General features: G+C 33.0%; 2 protein-coding genes and 3 long non-coding RNA genes across 5 annotated transcripts; 2 read left to right on the top strand and 3 right to left on the bottom strand.

The window, feature by feature from the left end:
• The first annotated feature begins 445 nt into the window (after positions 1–445).
• Positions 446–1,718, top strand: LOC120199904 (expansin-like A2). The gene is made up of 4 exons (XM_039200877.1): positions 446–624; positions 783–892; positions 980–1,158; positions 1,247–1,718. Exons 1-4 carry the CDS (start codon positions 498–500, stop codon positions 1,623–1,625), a joined length of 795 nt encoding a protein of 264 aa, XP_039056808.1. The 5' UTR covers positions 446–497; the 3' UTR covers positions 1,626–1,718.
• On the bottom strand, positions 550–802 carry LOC120199905. The gene is made up of 2 exons (XR_005523497.1): positions 662–802; positions 550–630 (listed from the first exon to the last, which is right to left on the bottom strand). It is a non-coding gene; the product is annotated as an uncharacterized LOC120199905 (long non-coding RNA).
• LOC120199908 lies at positions 807–10,818 on the bottom strand. Its single transcript, XR_005523499.1, has 3 exons — positions 10,806–10,818; positions 8,890–8,891; positions 807–938 (listed from the first exon to the last, which is right to left on the bottom strand). It is a non-coding gene; the product is annotated as an uncharacterized LOC120199908 (long non-coding RNA).
• Positions 2,627–3,338, bottom strand: LOC120199907. Its single transcript, XR_005523498.1, has 2 exons — positions 3,121–3,338; positions 2,627–2,821 (listed from the first exon to the last, which is right to left on the bottom strand). It is a non-coding gene; the product is annotated as an uncharacterized LOC120199907 (long non-coding RNA).
• Positions 10,819–12,061: 1,243 nt separating the features above from the next.
• LOC120199891 (cytokinin riboside 5'-monophosphate phosphoribohydrolase LOG5-like) lies at positions 12,062–13,426 on the top strand. Its single transcript, XM_039200870.1, has 7 exons — positions 12,062–12,181; positions 12,293–12,390; positions 12,470–12,500; positions 12,604–12,703; positions 12,797–12,867; positions 12,963–13,106; positions 13,307–13,426. Exons 1-7 carry the CDS (start codon positions 12,062–12,064, stop codon positions 13,412–13,414), a joined length of 672 nt encoding a protein of 223 aa, XP_039056801.1. The 3' UTR covers positions 13,415–13,426.
• Positions 13,427–17,813: the final 4,387 nt, after the last annotated feature.

The raw sequence follows: 17,813 nt of genomic DNA, 5'->3' as shown, positions 1-17,813 counted from the left end.
TTAAACAAAATGTGTACGCTTTAATTAATACAAAATAATTTATATTTCCATTATCTATTAAAATAATACCATCTATATAAGTTCAACCTTAAATTATTTATTAAATTTCATTTATTTATTGTTATGTGATCAAGACTAAATCTCAAAAATGCAAAGACATGGGGAATGGGAAACTGAGATGAACCTTCTCCTAAAAGTGCCAAAACTTTGCATCCCAAACCCCTACTTTCACTTGCAAATCCATCAAAATCCCACTGTTAAAAGAAGACCCAAAATGAAAAGCTACTCTGTTTTGAAACAAAGTCTCATTGTTCTCATTCCTTACTTGCACAGCAACAGCTGTTGGGTCGGTGACAGTTTTTTTTACCTTTTGTTTTTGTCTCTCCGCGTTTGAGCAGCTTGCCTGTCTCTTTCCTATACTGTGTGGTACCACAGTATAAATAAACTGATGATCAAACGCTTTTCTTGTCACTTACATTTCTCTCAACTCCACACAAATGGCTCTCTTTCTTAGCTTCTTGTTCCTTCTCCTTTCTTCTTCTTCTTCTGCTTCTGATTCTGCTTGTGATAGCTGCCTGCACCAGTCCAAGGCTGCTCACTTCTCCAAAGTCTCTGCTCTTTCAGGTTCAGCTTCAATGTTCTAGTTTTCTCTTTTTCCCACCAATTTGATTAATGCCCAGAGTTGTTTTCTTGCTTTAAAAACGAAATTGACAGAGACCCAGATTATATTTATGTGAGAAATTTAGTGGGTGACCTTTGTTTTGTGGGTTTGGTATCTGCAGCTGGTGCTTGTGGGTATGGTTCCTTGGCATTAGGCTTAAGTGGCGGACACCTTGCAGCTGGTGTTCCTTCTCTTTACAAAGAGGGAGCTGGTTGCGGTGCTTGCTTTAAGGTTTGTATAAAACTATAAATTTATACAACAGTTTAGTTTCCATTTTCTGTAACACTTGGATTTGATTTTCAATGTGCTTTCTGCCAGATAAGGTGCAAGAATCCAACTCTGTGCAGCAGTGCGGGGACTAGGGTCACACTAACCGATCTCAATCACAACAACAAAACGGACTTTGTTCTTAGCAGCAGAGCTTTCATGGCTATGGCAAACAAGGGCATGGGCCAAAAAATCTTGAAACTTGGGATTGTCCACGTCGAATATAAAAGGCAAGCGATAATCAAAACATTGATCATCATGCTATTCTAGGCTGCAGCCATAATGATGATCTGTACGTTAATTTGTCACGTGAAACAGGATACCTTGTCAATACAAAAACCAGAACTTAGCAGTCAGGGTAGAAGAATCAAGCCGAAAGCCAAATTACTTGGCGATTAAATTGCTGTACCAGGGTGGTCAGACGGAAGTAGTAGCCATGGACGTGGCACAGGTCGGCTCTTCCAACTGGAATTTCATGAGCAGGAAGCATGGTGCAGTGTGGGAAACAAGCGGGGTCCCGAATGGTGCACTGCAGTTCAGATTCGTGGTGACGGCTGGGTTCGATGGGAAGTGGATTTGGGCAAACGCTGTGCTCCCGGCTGACTGGAAAACGGGGGTTGTTTATGATTCTGGAGTTCAAATCACTGATATTGCGAAAGAAGGCTGCTCTACTTGTGGTGAAAGCCGATGGAGATGAGATGGGATGATCTTAATCGCCGATCATACATAGTTTGATATGATTCTTTTCAACATGCAAGTGAATTTGAATGGTTTATAAGATTAAAGAAAATGAAATATGTGTATGACATTTCTTTTTCTCTGTAATTTTCTTAGGTTGTTCTTCGAGATGTCTAACAATTTTCCCACTATTCTATCATAATGAAATGCTCTTATACAGATACTGTTGTTCATATTAATTGATTGATTATGAGTGATTATATATATATATATATTTAATACTTTAAGCGATTATAAGATGATATCTATTAAAAAAATAATCATTGACTATGTGCACACACCTTCCGATACAACTATTCCAATATAAAATTTCTAAGAATAACAACATTCCACCACTAGAGCTTAGTTTGGGAGTGCTTCTCCAAACGAGTTTCTCTGTAACTCTTAACCCGACCAAAAAAAATTAGATTGAATCCAAAGAGCCCAATTGAAATTCATTTCCCCTGAAAAAAACGTTTGATTAAAACTAGAACTTAGTTTGGGAATGCTGCTCCAAATGATCTCTGTAACTCTTTAAACCGACCTAAAAGAATTAGGTCAAATCCAAAGAGCTCAAGTGAAATTCATTTCTCTCGAAAAACATGTTTGATTTAAATTTTAAAAAAATAATATTTATGATAGATAAACAATTCTCAAGCTCAATAATTCATAATTTACCAAAGTAAAATATCCGAGTAAAGAAAAACAATATAAGTAGTAAATATTCCCAAAGTCATGCAAAAAAAGTCCGAAACACTGTGATGTCAAAAGCCTCAAATTGCAAATAAGTAATCCCAAAATAATATTAGCAAAGATCTGATAAAGAAAGAGTCGAACAAAATGATACTGAAATAATATTTGTATCTGAATAATGAAAACGATTCTCTAAGTATCAAATCTTCTAAGTATGAGTATCTGAAACAAAAACTATAGGATGTAAGTTATTAAGCTTAATGTGTATTTAAAGTGCAATCAGACAAATAAATTCAAAAAATAAACATATTCACAGTCTGAGTCGTAATATTCATGGTTGGAATGAAATGCAAATAAATATGCACCAATTCGCCTTACATAGTTCGAGGAGTAGGTTCCTCAGAACCCATATGCTATTAACAACATCCGAAGTAGGGTCCGTCACAAAAGCATGAGGTCATTGAATCCGAAGTGACATTTACCCTGTCAAGTGAATGCACAATCCAGTATGACATGACAATATACATATATCTTTTTGATTTGATCCAAATATAATAAGAATTACATAATCATATTCTCTGAAAGCATAACATGAAGTCCAAATCCGATAAATCAACATGCTTCACATAACACAAATTTATGTCCGACAAATCAATATTTAATATATTTCATATTCCGATATATAACATAATATCAAATTTCACGTAACAATAACCGAAGCATAAACTAGATAATCAAAGGTCAAGCCAGACAATCAGATATTCATAAATAAAATGTAGCACCGGATCGAGATATACCTCGACAAAATAACTAACGACGTTCATGACGCCTCTCAAGATCAGCTCAACCAATAGATCAACCTGAATCAATTCAGCTAATTCGAATAACACGGGTCGATTTAAAATTTACGGATAACAACGGAGGATACGGTCAATTCTCGATTCGATTTCTCCTTATTCAGCAGCGGATACGACAAAAACGGGAGAGGCGGTGATTAGGGTTTTGGGCAAGAAGGAAAAGAAAGAAAAATGGAAGGCGCCGCGAGATATAAAGAATCGAGAGTAGGAATTGCGTTTTAAAAAAAGGACAAATCACACAGAACGTCACCAAAACTTTATAGAGTTCACATAATAAATTAAAAAACTTTCAAGTTTTTCAATTAGGTCACCAATCATAAATTAGGAATTTAAACAATTTCCCCCAAGTTCTAGAGTTTCGAATTGGGGTGTTACATTTTCCAACTCCAAAGCACTGGTTTTCCAGCTTTTTAGCTTAAGCCAATAATCATGTTTTAAATATGAACTTTTGGATGAAAACAAATTGTTTGGGAATGCTTTTGAAAACGAAATTTTGAACCAAAAGAATTTCCATAAATATTCACCTGAGACTACTTGATAGGTTCATGAGCGATTAGATTGTCACACGATTGTAATTACGTGATCTATTATAATAAACAAGTAGTAGACTCATTGCTTTAACGACGAACAGAAAAATGATTGTTATTTATTTAAACTTATTAATACCAATAAAATAGATAAACCAAATTATTTGAAATTAAATTAGGATATTAAATATTAAATTTTAAACTAATAAAAGCCTAATAATCGTAATTAGCGAATGTTAATTTAATACCTTTTCATGTAACTGCAAAATAAACAAAAGGAAAAAAAACCATATGTACTAGCCTACAAGTAGTCTTTGACTTCAAAATCCTCTATCGGCTACAATTGGAAAAGCCCAATGATGCGATCATGCCAAGGACCAAACTTCTTCAACACGTGATCACTTCATGGACGTTCTACTTTGTTGATTCTAAGGGAGTCTTACCTTATTTTATTATTTATTTACTCATTTATGCTTTACATGTCACGTGAATATGTTTATCTTATTCGTAATTTTTGCTTGAATATTATATGTTGTCATTTATATGTATAATATATGATATTCATACATGACTTATTAATTCACATCTTTATATAACTAATTGAATGCATATGCATTCATAGTTAGCTCATTTGCATTATTAACATAGGTGGAAACATGCATTCATAATTATCATGGCTCAATTCCTATCTAATTATTTGTTTACATACTTTGTCTAGGTTCATTGGATGCTAAGAAGACTAAAGGCAATTGAAGAGTTGGTTGGACAGTTCACGTCAGTCAGATTTATCTACAATTTTGAACATGTTTCAAGCATCTTTGGGTGATGAAGTCTTCTTAACATTTAATCTCCTATCTCGTAGCTTTCCAACGCATTTTGAATCACATCAATCTGATATCGGGAGCTTTGAGATATGCCCAGATTACTGAAGATAGTGCAGGCTGGAAATTAATACGGGATTTGCAACCATTCATCTCCTTCAAAGGACTTATGCATGGGAGGAATTAATGAAGACATGCATGGACGAGAAAAGAATATTAAAATGAATCAGAACATTTGTGAGGAGGTGCAAGGATTCATTCAAAGGCTTTTAAATTCATCCATTCATGCATATTCATGCAAGAAGCCAAATAGTCGTGTTCACACAAGGGGAAGAATTTCAGCCAAGATACATTCATGAACATTTATCCATAGAAGACAAATCAACAAGTTCACACAAGGTGGGATGAATTCGGCCAAAGGATGTATTCCATTAAAAGATGAACATCCATTCATCAAAATTCATTCACCTAAGTCATGCTTTGTATCTACTTAAGTATGAACATTCATCCATGAAGGTTCACTCATTAAATGTTTTGTATTCACACCATGAACTCTTAGGCCTATAAATAGCTTTCCATTCATTTGTAAAAAAAAACCAATTGACTTTGTTTAATCAAATATTTGTGAGAGTTTCTCTCTTTAGTTCTTAAGTGAACTTTATCGACTTATCAAGCTTATGCTTGTGGCGTCACCCCTTTCTATTTCACCCTGATACTTCTTGTTCCTATCCCTTTATATATAGTGGGTCAAAGTCCTTGTTTACCACCCCTTAAAGAAGCAATATAAAGTCTGGGTCTTTGTTCTTTAGCATTGGTTCTTTGAGTCTTCTTTGAGATACTACCTTTCATATTCGTATCCATCACCTTCATTATACTTCCATTACCATACTTCATCCTACTTCCATTACCATACTTCATCATTTCCTTTAAACATATCACCAACTTATATATATTCTGCTACCATATTTATCTTTCCATTTCATTACTTCCATTTAACTATTTTTTTTAGCTTTCTTGTTTGTGCAGGATCCTTGTTGTTTTCCTAAATCGAAACAATCAAAGGTACAACCTTAACTTTACCATCCATCCAAGTGAGGCTATGTTGAACTGTATCACCCAAGATGATATTCCAAAATCCAAACAACTAAGAGCAGCAGCTGGGTTTTATGGCCCAATAAGGAAGCCCAATTTTTTTTAGGTAAAATAGGGCACGAAATTTATTTTAGGATCTACGATATTTTTTACAGTGTATGAAAGTTGTCGCGTCGAGATGACGAGTTCTAACTAAAATTATTTTTATTCAAACATTTTACCTCGATTTGATAAATTTTAATAAAAATTATATTTTATTGAAACTCGTCACCTCGACGTGACGAGTTCCATGAACACTGTAGAAAATGACTTTTTTTTCTCAATAACCAAGCGAGTCAATTATTTAGGGTATTGGGCTTACCCAGATTTTATTTTGGAGAGTACGACAATTTCTACAGTACAAGTGACGAGTTCCATCGGATATTATTTTTAATTAATTCTCGCGTAGTGGGTCCCACGTGGGTCATTATTTTATTAGCACTATAATAACTCATCACAAAGAGGTGATTATTAAAAAATATTTTTTATTTAAAAAATAAATAAAATTTAGAAATTTAAAAAAAAAGGTAAAACTCGTCACGTTGAGGTGACTAATTCGTTCAAATTCAAAAAAACTAGCGTTGGTCAACGGGTAGACGGACATCAACGGTCACTTGGAACCGAGTTCGGTTGGGGAAAATTAAAATTAAAAAAATGAATTTGTTTATATTTTATAAAATACAAAGTAAACAAATAATTGCAAGAAATATTTTTTTTGCAAAAAAAGTAACTATGCCTTTGAAGTTATTTACGATGTCGAGGAATTGTCGAATGATAATTGCAAGGGGCTCGTCAAGTACGACGGGGTCGTAAGCCTTCATCGTCATTGTCATCGTTGTCGTCTTGCCAATAAGGTGTACTTAACACACTCTGTGATCCACCTTCGAAACACACTGATGGATTTATGACATTTGATGCCATCATTATCGTAACTACTTTGACTTGGCTCCTACTTTGTTGACCATATAGGACATGGTCCCACTCACCCGCAACCGCTTGTTCTGTCGAATATGTTTGAGTGTATTGCAGTGCATCCCATGAACTTTCAACCCAATTCGGTCGAGTCTAGACTCAAGTGTGAAATGGATGACAGAAACCGAAGCTATCCTGAGATCCATAATAGTACTCTTCAGTGGAAGATGATGAAGCGGAAGCAAAAGACGATAATGCTTTCTTCTTGGACTTAACACATGTGGCCTGATGATTTTCTCATTCTCCCCTATCTTTCGATGTCGTCATATATGATTTCCACTTGCTTCGTAATTTCGAAGATAGGGAGAATAGTCGAAATCGAGGTCTAAAGGTGTAATGTCGTGATGCGGGGGAGCGATTGTTCATGCTGATTTCATAGCTCAATGTAGAAAGTATGTGTTAGGATCGAAGATGCTCAATTGAATAACCGAAAATTGCACAAGGGGGTGAAATGGCAATATTTTGTTTAGGGAGTAAGGAGAGAAAAATATAGAGAAATTTGGCACAAGGATTTATAGTAGTTCGACTTCTCAACTAAGTCTATCTCCACTACCTAAGATCATCACTTAGAATTTTTTAACAAATTCACTAATTTGTTCTTTCTTTTTCAAGGATAAAGAGATAACCTTTACACTCCCTATCTTTTCACTTGGCTAAGATAAAACCAATCCCCTTTTACAAAAGGTAAAAATAAATAAACAATAAAACCTCTCAAAGGTAGGGTGTTTACAAATTTAGCTCACTAAAAACACTAATATTTACAAGAGAGATAAAATAAGATTGGAAAACTCTTCTCTTGTATTTTAAATGCTTGGATATGTGTTTTAACCCTTCTTCAAGTGTCCTCAAATTGTATTTATATGTTGGAATGAAGTTGTGGCCGTTTATAGCCGTTGGGAGTGATTTGGAGCCGTTTGGGATGGTTTCTCTGCAAAATAAAATTACCCAGTACAGAGGGTATCGGTACTCCTAAAGGGAGGATCAATACTACCTTTGTTATTTTTAAATCAACTAGCCTTTGGGGCATGATGGTATCGATACTATGTCTATGGTATCGATACTACTATACAAAGTAGTATCGGTACCCCTTTGGGTTTCGGTGCCATTTTTGTATTTTGAAATTTGAGCATTACTGATAGTATCGATACTACCTAGTGAGTATCGATACTTCTCTTACCTTTGATATCGGTACCATAAGAATAATATAGGTTTATATTAATTATGATTATATATTTTTTATCTGTTAATCTATAAAATTAGGACAAGTATAATTTTATTTTTTACGAAGTTAAAAATAAGTTTTGTATATATTTTTTATATTGGTACCAATAAGTTTTATCATGAGATATAGACCGTCATCTTCTTCGATTAATATTCCCCCATGTGATTAGTTGCATATAATGAATTTGGCAAATAGTAATTATCATTAGTGGTAATGCTTAATTTAGTTCATATATTATATACAAAAAGAATATGACGACGGCGAAATGTATTAGGTGATTGAGTAATCAAAGACGTATAGATTATTTTATCAAGTTCGAATCTTGATTCTTAATTTAAAAAATAATAATAAATTGTATTAGGTCACTCATAACAAGTTGCTTGTGCATGTCATTTAGCCAAACTTAATCCTTTTAAGTTATTCTTATTTTCCTTTCCAAAAGATTATATAATATGTTCATATTTACGTGTGGAATAAAAGAAAAAAAGCAGTCCAAATTTTTATTTTCTCATCATTGGAAAGTAAACCCTTTTGATGTTAGTAAAAAAATAATAATAAAAAGTCTGATTATTATATTTACCATTATTGTCCTCTCGCTTGGATAATTGTTTGTCTTTTTGTTTATTAATATTTCATTAATTTTCTTTTTTTAGCATATTATAGATGTTGATAATGCATTATTACAATCAGCTGAAGTATGCATGCATTATTACAAGGTTAACATTGAATGTTCAATCATCTTTATAGTCGTTGGTGCTTGAACTCATAATTTCTAGGAACAACAACGATTCTTTTAATCATTGAAGTAAATTGATTCATGCTTATTTTTAAATTTCTTAAATTAACTCATCTCTATTTATCGAAATCAAAATGCATATAAGATATATATATGTTACAATATACATTGATGATATAGTAGTAACATGATCTAATACTAAGTAATTAATCAATTATTTTTCACTTTTATTTTTGGGTTGATGTAAGGTAGCTTAAAAATTAAACAAATAATAATTTTATTAACTTCTTATTACATTTATATGTATATAATTAAAATAAAAATGTAATTAAAATGATCGAATGCAACTCATGGAAATATAACCTAAACAAATTGTCAAGAAATACATATTTTAGCTTTTATCTCATATTGTCAAGAAACATAACTTAAACACTCCAATATGCATATATAAGCTAACCCCATTAAACTATTCAATTCATGGAATTAATATATATTAAATTACGATGTTAATCCCTATAATTTTATTTTTTTAGTTTTTGTAAAGCATATTTTTTAAAAATGTTTTTAGCGATGATGTGGACTTAAGGAATTCGTACTTTATGATCTACATCTTCGGTATATGTTAGAGGTTCAGCTAAGACGCAGATTCATTACGTGACGTCATCTCAAACAAAATTCACGAAAACACGGATGTTGATCCGTACCTTATCAAAAAAAGAAACTAGATTAATAATATTAGAAAAAAGAGTGTATTACAGATAATTATTATATGTACTAGTGATATTTCAATAAAATGGCCTAAAAATCAACCACCAAAAGATTAAATAGTAGATATTAATATATGCACAATAGAGACGGCGTAGAACAATCATTGCAATGCCTTTCTTTTCATCTATAACTGTTTCTGCATTTAAAGCTTTTACTATACAATGGTCAATGCTCTCTCCTATTGTTATTTCTCCCACTTCAACTTACACTTTCATGATTTCATCCCCAACATTTAATATATACATACATAAAGAACCAAGTGCATGCTTCCCACGATGACACGTGGCTAAAACATCCCTTTATTAAAGTTGCAAAGAGTGTCAGACAGCATTAAATAGGAACGTGCTAGATGAGAAAGCTAATTGCTAATGGCCTACATATGCAGGTGCAGGAAGCCTCATAGACTCTTAGCCTCATCCATCACAGATTTCTCCATCAACCTTCCATTGGTCAAATCCCCACTTGTGTACCTTCCTTCAACCATCAACCCTTCGGCAATGCCTTGTGAGTTTCTTCTACCTGCAAGAATTTGGGGCACCTACCCCACCATCTTAAGGGGTTCTTTCAGTTTTACCAATTGCTTTGTTCCCAAAGACGTGCATGTCTGATACAAAACCAGATGAATGAAACATTTGAACATTACCAAAGCAAGAAAGTTGAACTCTTTCTTCATGAGTTTATCTGTCCCTTTGTTGAGTAAGTTTGAAAGGTGAAGCTGACAGTCGGGGAAAAGGGTGAACAAAACTGTGTTGTGGAGTCAAATCCTCATTAACTTGAACTGATAAAATAGTATACACCCAACAGATGTTAAGTGAGACTGAGCATGTACTTCCGTTTCAATTTTCACATTGATTAAAATAGTAAATCATGATGATGATTATGGATATGATGTAACCTTTACCACCCAATTTAATGGAGTGAGTGTATTTGTTTATGTTTGAGGACTTCATTTTTGTGTAAATAAGAATTTGTGAACTGTTTGTAACCTTTTTCATGCTGGAAGTGTGTTTTACTTACAAGATAGAGCGATGGCATTGCCTTTCGCTTTCGTGTGTGGACAAAAAATTAAATGCTGTTTGCAGGGTTGCAGCTCAGAACCGGCTTTTGGCTCTTCTTTGGGAATGAAAATGAAAACCCACAGCTCTGCTGCAGATACAATAAACCATAGCTATCCCTTTGTCTTTCTACCTGGTGAATGATTTATGATAAAGATGAACTTATCAGAAATTCATCAGAAACCAATCGTCACACACCCTTCTTCTCTTTCTTTTCGATTAAAGTTTATGATTATCAATGGAAAATGATATAGTTTAAGCTCAAAACTAATTTACTCGGTATTCAACTGTCTAAGGATTTTTTTACACAGTACTACAAGAAATTTACTACACGTTTCTGGCTTCACATTGACACACGTGGAGTTGATAATGGACAACTTTTTCTGTAATTATTACGAATTATTTTATTTCACCGAAAACATTTAACGAAAAATATTTTTTTGTAAAATAAATTATATTTTTTAAAAAATATTTTTTTTTGAAAAAACGTTTTAAAATATTGTTTAAATCATTTTTTCATTAGTTAATAATTTTTTAAAAATTAATTATTATAAATATTAAATACAATAAATAATATTATTTATCATAAAACTTAATATTATTATTTTTAAAATATTAAAATTATTTATTTATTATTAAAATATTATTTTTTTAAATTTTATTAATAAAAATATTAATGTTGGTATATTTTATTGAAATAAAAATATTATAAATTATATTAATTATTTATTAAAGTAATAGTGTTATATTATATTTTAAAAATATTAATTAGTATATTTTAAATATCTTTATTAAAATATTATTAGATTATTATATTAATATTAAATATATAAATAATATTATTCATTGTTAATAATTTAATAATATTATTTCTATGAAATTAATAAATAAAATAAATTTAATTAATAATTTATTATATATTATTAAAATAAAAATATAATATCTTATATTATTATAATATAATTGATTATTTTATTATAATATTAAAAATATAATATTATATTATTAGAAATATTAATAAATATATTTTTAATATTTTAATAATTAATATTTTGATTAAAATTATATTAAAATATTTTATTAATATTAAATTCATAAAATAAAATTATTTTGAGTATTTATTCTTTAAAATAAAAAATTTAAAAATTAACTTATAAAAAAATCAGATTGTAAGTTATTTTATAAAAAAACACAAAATAATTTTGTTTATCAAAAAAAATATTTTACTGATCAATCATTTTTTCTCTAATTAAATACTGAAAAATAAAAAAAATAATTTTTAAAAAACGTCTTACGTGTTAAACAAACGAAAACTACATGCATTTTCACTTCTTCCCATCTGCATACTGTTAATAGCGCTTTTGTCTTGATCTATATTTATTATTCTCATCATTTTCGTAACATTTTAAGTTCACATCTCAAGTAGGGTGATCACCCCTTTTTATATAACCTTAGATGAAAATAAAATATTTATAGAAAGAAAAAACAAATTTTACGAGGAGAGTCTATAAATATAAATGGGGCTTGTTTCGTTTTATATTGCCCAGAGGAAGAAGCAAAGGAGCGTGCTTGTCCCCACACCTTTCTCTCTCTTTCTCTGAGTGCAAAGAAGGAAATTTGATAACCAGAATCTCATGGATACGGAAGGGGGAGTTGTGAGATCAAGATTCAAGAGAGTGTGTGTTTTCTGTGGGAGCAGTACTGGCAAGAGGAAATGTTACAGAGATGCTGCAGTTGAATTGGCCCAAGAATTGGTACGTACGTTCAAACATCTACCACGTAACTCACACATCTCAAGCATGGTTATTTCTTTTTTATGTTTGTTTTTAATGGCTTTTCATATTTTATTGATTTGCTTCTGAAAGGTGGCAAGAAGATTGGACCTTGTTTATGGTGGAGGCAGTATTGGGTTGATGGGTTTGGTTTCACAAGCTGTTCATAATGCTGGAGGGAATGTTCTCGGGTACACTCATCAAGCTCTATACTTAGTCTTTTGGGTTTTTTTGTGTTCCATTTATTGACTTATACTGGCTGTTTAACAGGATCATTCCTATAACCCTGATGAGCAAAGAGGTGAAAATCAGTTGCCTTTTCTTCTTTTCGTATTTCACATTTTACGAGCTGCTCTAGCTTTTGAATGATGTGTTGAGAATGGGTGTTGCATGTGGAGCCACAGATAACCGGTGAAACGGTTGGGGAAGTAAGACCAGTAGCCAACATGCACCAAAGAAAGGCAGAAATGGCCCGCCACTCTGATTGTTTTATTGCCCTACCAGGTCCCATCTCTCTTTAAATACAAGTATCTAGTCCAACAAGTCAATCACCCTCCATGGAGTGCTCACTTTTGCTTCTCTTTGTTATTGTTTCAGGTGGATATGGAACTTTAGAGGAGTTACTGGAAGTGATAACTTGGGCACAGCTGGGCATCCATGACAAGCCTGTAAGCAATAAATTTGCTTACCATCTTTTGTTTCCAATGATGATTTCGGGTTCTTTTTCCTTTGAAACCCATCTTTTGTTTCCTAAAATACACAGGTGGGGTTGCTTAATGTCGATGGATATTATAATTACCTACTGACTTTCATCGACAAAGCCGTGGATGATGGCTTTATCAAGCCTTCCCAACGCCACATCATTGTCAATGCACCAAACGCCAAAGAACTGGTCCAGAAGCTCGAGGTGGGTTATTTATTGCCTAGAACTGGTATTCCCTTCGTTTTTTGTCATCAAACTTTTGTTAGCTAACAAAATGAGGCTCATATATGGAATGCAGTCTGGTTTGTTTAGATAAAAAGGAATCTCTCAGATTACTTTCTTGGGGTCCTTTTTTTCCCCACCTGTTTTTTTGTAAATGGTAGCCCTGATTTTGTTTTGATTAGGAGTACGTGCCTGTGCATGATGGAACCATAGCTAAGGCAAGTTGGGAAGTTGAGCAGCAGCAGGTGGGGTTCAATGCCACTACTTTGCAGACTCAGATCGCTCTATAGAGCGCAGACATGGTGGAAATTGAAGTAAAAGAAAGTAGGGGGAAAGGTGTTTTAGGCTCTTTAGCTTTTTTTAACTAAGATTTTTGGGTCGAATACCATCCACACCATAATGATATTGGTATGGTTTGAATGGACAAAAAGGGTGTTTTTGTTTTGTGGGATGTTAATTGCTAAGCTCATTAATTTGAGTGTTTAAGCTAGTATTTTGGTATCCATATTCATGTACAAATATCATAGCAAGAAAAGCAGCAAAATCCAAAAATACGAAGCTTTCTATTATATGTATGCATCATGTATGCCAATGCACACAAAGAACATGCATTGAACTTTGCTAAATGCCTGATGGTTTCACAACTTCTTGTTCTCTTTTTGTTCTGTCAGTTTTTTTTAAGTTACTGTTACGGTGAATGATTATGATTTATGCATCTACATCATTTGATAGACATTAAAAAGCTGGGGGACTCAGGTTTTGGCCTAGTTGGGGGGGGGGGGGGACTTGTCCTTTGATAGTACTCTTCAAAACAAATTGTGTACAGAGTTTCTTGAGCACATTACTGCTACAATCTCAAGCTCATTTGGAGTAGGATTTAATATATAAAAGGTGTTTAACGTATGTTTATTTTTTAGTTTAGTATCTAAAAGATTTTTTTTTTGTTTTAATTTAATGTCTATCGTTATATTTCATAATTTAGAATGGGTCATGTAGTGATTAACAGTTAATATTATTCGTTAAATGACATGATGTAATAATCTGATAATTTTAATTTTTTTTTAAAAAATAAATATTAAAAATATTATTATATTTATAAAAAAAATTTATTTCTTTTAAATTATAAAAGAATTTAAATCCTCACACTGAAGTTTATTCACGTGGACGGATGGTAACTACGACAAAACTTATTGGTTGGATTTTGAGCAGTCGGTGATGAGAAAACTAAATATAGTGGCGGCGAGACAAACGTAGGTTTGAGGCGGTCAGAAGAGGCGTCGAGTTGAATTTTTGACGAAACGATTCCGACGAACGACAATGGCTATTCATGAATTGTTTTGGGGGTTTTTGATTATGGCGGCAAGACGCTTCGATTGAATTAGACGATGACAGGTGACAAGTGACAAGAACGGACGAGCGACAACGACGATCGGCGTGAGTTTATGGATTAAAATGAAGGTTTTTAAAGTTTTGGGATTATTTCAATAAAAGAGGAAAAACTGAAATAAACACGCTAGTTTGACCCGATTTCTTCTCTCATGGCGAGCGCAGATGGAGGAGGAAGAATGAGAAGGATTAACAATGCTCGCAGGGAATCCAGTTAAGACTCTTGGAGCTATCAAAGCACAAGAAAACACGCTACAGTCATACCTTTCACTTCCTTCCCCTCTCGTTAACTTACAGATATTCACACATTCCACATAAACTAAAATCAATACAAACAAAAAATAAATTCGGCGTTAACAATAATATAGACTTAAATTTCATCATAAAGTTTCGGTAGCATATATTTTAAACAAAATCAAAATTTAAAGAATAAAAAAACAGTCGAAATTCAAACAAATATAAACTAGTCGCGAGCTAAAATTTCGTTGATTCTCCAACATTCCTTATAGAAACAAAGTTCATCGGGTAAAATTAGGGGGAATTCATTTCAAAACTTTGAAAACATTCATTTTAACCCTTAAACTCACGTCGATCGCCACCGTCGCTTGTCCATTCCTATCATAGTCCAACCCAATCGAAGCACCTCGCGTGCCATGATCAAAACCTCCAAAATAATTCGTAGATAGCCATCGCCGTTCGTCGGAATCGTTTCGTCGAAAATCCACCCGACGCCTCGAATTTGACGATTTCGTCCTCTTCGAACCTCCGTTCGCCTCACCGCCACTATATTTAGCTTCCTCGTCGCCGTCCGCTCAAAACCCAATCGGCGGATCACGTCATAGCCGCCGTCCGCCGCAGTGGGTAAGCTTCAGTGTGAGGATTTCGACTTTTTTGTAATTTAAAAGAAATAATAATTTTTTTTATAAATATAATAATATTTTTAATATTTATTTTTTTAAAAGAAAATTTTAAAATTACTAGATTGTGACACGTGTCACTTAACGGAGAATATTAACGGTCTGTCACGGCGTGACCCATTCTAAGTTACGAAATGTAACGTTAGACACCAAATTAAAACAAAAAAATCTTAGACACTAAACTAAAAAACGAACATACGTTGGTCACTTTTTTTTTATTATTATAGCCTTTGCAAGGGAATTTTTTGTAACTGTAGCTGGACTTTGAAGACTGTAACTGGTCCAAATGTTAGGAGAAAAAAACCTAACTTCTCTCGGTGGTATATGTCAAATTCACATGCTTTTTTTTTACCTACAAAATAAGTTGAAATTTTCACAAATGCTGCCTCCGGGGCATGAGAAGAGTTCCATAGGCTTTGGCTTGGATGGGACATTTAGTGGAAAGTTTCATATGTTTTTGCATCTGATGTGACGGTTTCTATATAATTCCACCAAGCAATATACAGTTGCTTTCACATGAAACGTTAACATGATCTAAACTTCTAGTTCAAACCTAACATAATAAACCTAACTTGGTCTTCATATCAACCTCGGCTGCCATTGGTCCTTCTTTTCTCTACTTAACCAGTAAATAATTCCAGAAAGCTAACTTATCGATAATGAATGGGACTCCGTTTATATCATGAATCAAGTTAGACTTGTAAACTAGACAATCCTGATTTAAATGATCGATTTTCTTATCACTCGAACCGAAAAAATATTGCAAATAATAATGTTGTTTGGGGGTTGGCAATGGGAAGAAATTGTCTGGTCCAAAAAAAAAAGGAATATTAAGAAACAGAGGGTTTGGTATGCCCGGAGAAGCCTGTGATCATCAGGTTCAGGTTATGGGGCAACGCGACAGCAACAGTTGGGGACCCATTTTTTGTCCGACTCTTTTGTGCCTTTGGGCAAATTAAGACAACGATGATACAAATGTAGTGGTGGCCATGACCGTGGCCGCCTTTAAAATTTTGTCAAAAGTGGACACTGTGATAGCTGTTGTTCCATCAACTTGAAGGCAAAGGGGGTTAATAGTTGCTGCAACGCGAAGCCTGGGGGACCATTTGGTTTATAATATTGGTATTTCGAGTTAATTAATATTAATTTGAAAAGAATTCTTAGGGTACTTGAACTCGAAAAGAGTATCATATTTCAATTGGATATCAATGTCAAGTCAACACGTGTACAAGTTTAAGAAAAAATGTATCAAATTTAAGTACCAATTTAAGATTAAAAAAGATTAACAAATTAATTTAAAAAGTTATCAAGTACATAAACCTATATTTTTATAGAATATATTTTAATTAATTTTAGTAAGGTACAAATCATTTCTAGGACAAGATCAAGCGATTGACTGTTACTATTTTTGTCAAAAAATAATAATATAATAACATCAAAATCAAATAATCGACATGAAAAAGGTGGAGGTCCCGATCAGAAAGCTATAAGGTTTGGGGGTGGGGGTGGGGGTGCTAAACCAAAAGAGGTGATGCTTAAGTAGTTTGGGGGAGCAAATAATAATACTTTAGATGTCAGATTGACCGAAGAATATAGATAGCCCAGGGGTGTACATCCTGAACCTAAATGCAAAACCACTATGCTATGATTATACACCAAACCCAACCCACTAACCTTTTATCATTTCACGTTTCCCTTCCTTTTTACCTTTTTTTTTTGGATAAGTTCCTTTTTACCTTTATAAGATAGTTAATGTTTAAAAATATATATATTTATATAAATATTAATACCTTATGGCATACAAAATTGGCATTATTTTATAAAAAACCCAATAATTATTTTTCTTGAAAAATAACCCTTTTAACAAATTTGTTAGAAAAAAATACTCTTAAACTGTCAAGTAGGACCACCTCGTGTCCTATAAAAAAGCGTTTAATAGATCTCACGTTTTATAAGACGCAAACTCATTAATCTTTTCAGATAAAGTCATTTAATTTTGGATAAATGCAATAATAAATGCATGAAACTCACTTTCTTAAAACGTGAGGTGTGATCTCGTTTTTTGCATAACGCGAGGTTTTCTACTTGAGCACTTTGGGGATATTTTTCTAACAAAACTACTAAGAACATTATTTTTCAAGAAAATATTATTGGGTTTTTAATATAATAACACTTATAAAATTTAATATTATCATATTTTCTTTTCATATGTATGTTTTAATTTTCTTTTCTTTTATGTTTATTTATCGACGTTTTTCTCGAAAAATCACCCGTGATCGGTATATTTACCGATCTAACACCGGTCAGATTATATTTCTCGATCTAACACCCGTAGCAGTAAAGCGCACTCCCGGCCCCGAGCTATATGCTGATTTGGTGCCACGTG

Source organism: Hibiscus syriacus, unplaced genomic scaffold (genome assembly GCF_006381635.1).
Source record: "Hibiscus syriacus cultivar Baekdansim isolate YM2019G1 unplaced genomic scaffold, ASM638163v2 tig00005712_pilon, whole genome shotgun sequence".
In the NCBI taxonomy this organism is placed as follows: domain Eukaryota; kingdom Viridiplantae; phylum Streptophyta; class Magnoliopsida; order Malvales; family Malvaceae; genus Hibiscus; species Hibiscus syriacus.
The sequence above is the reverse complement of the archived record's forward strand: the minus strand, read 5'-3'. Positions and strand labels throughout refer to the sequence as shown.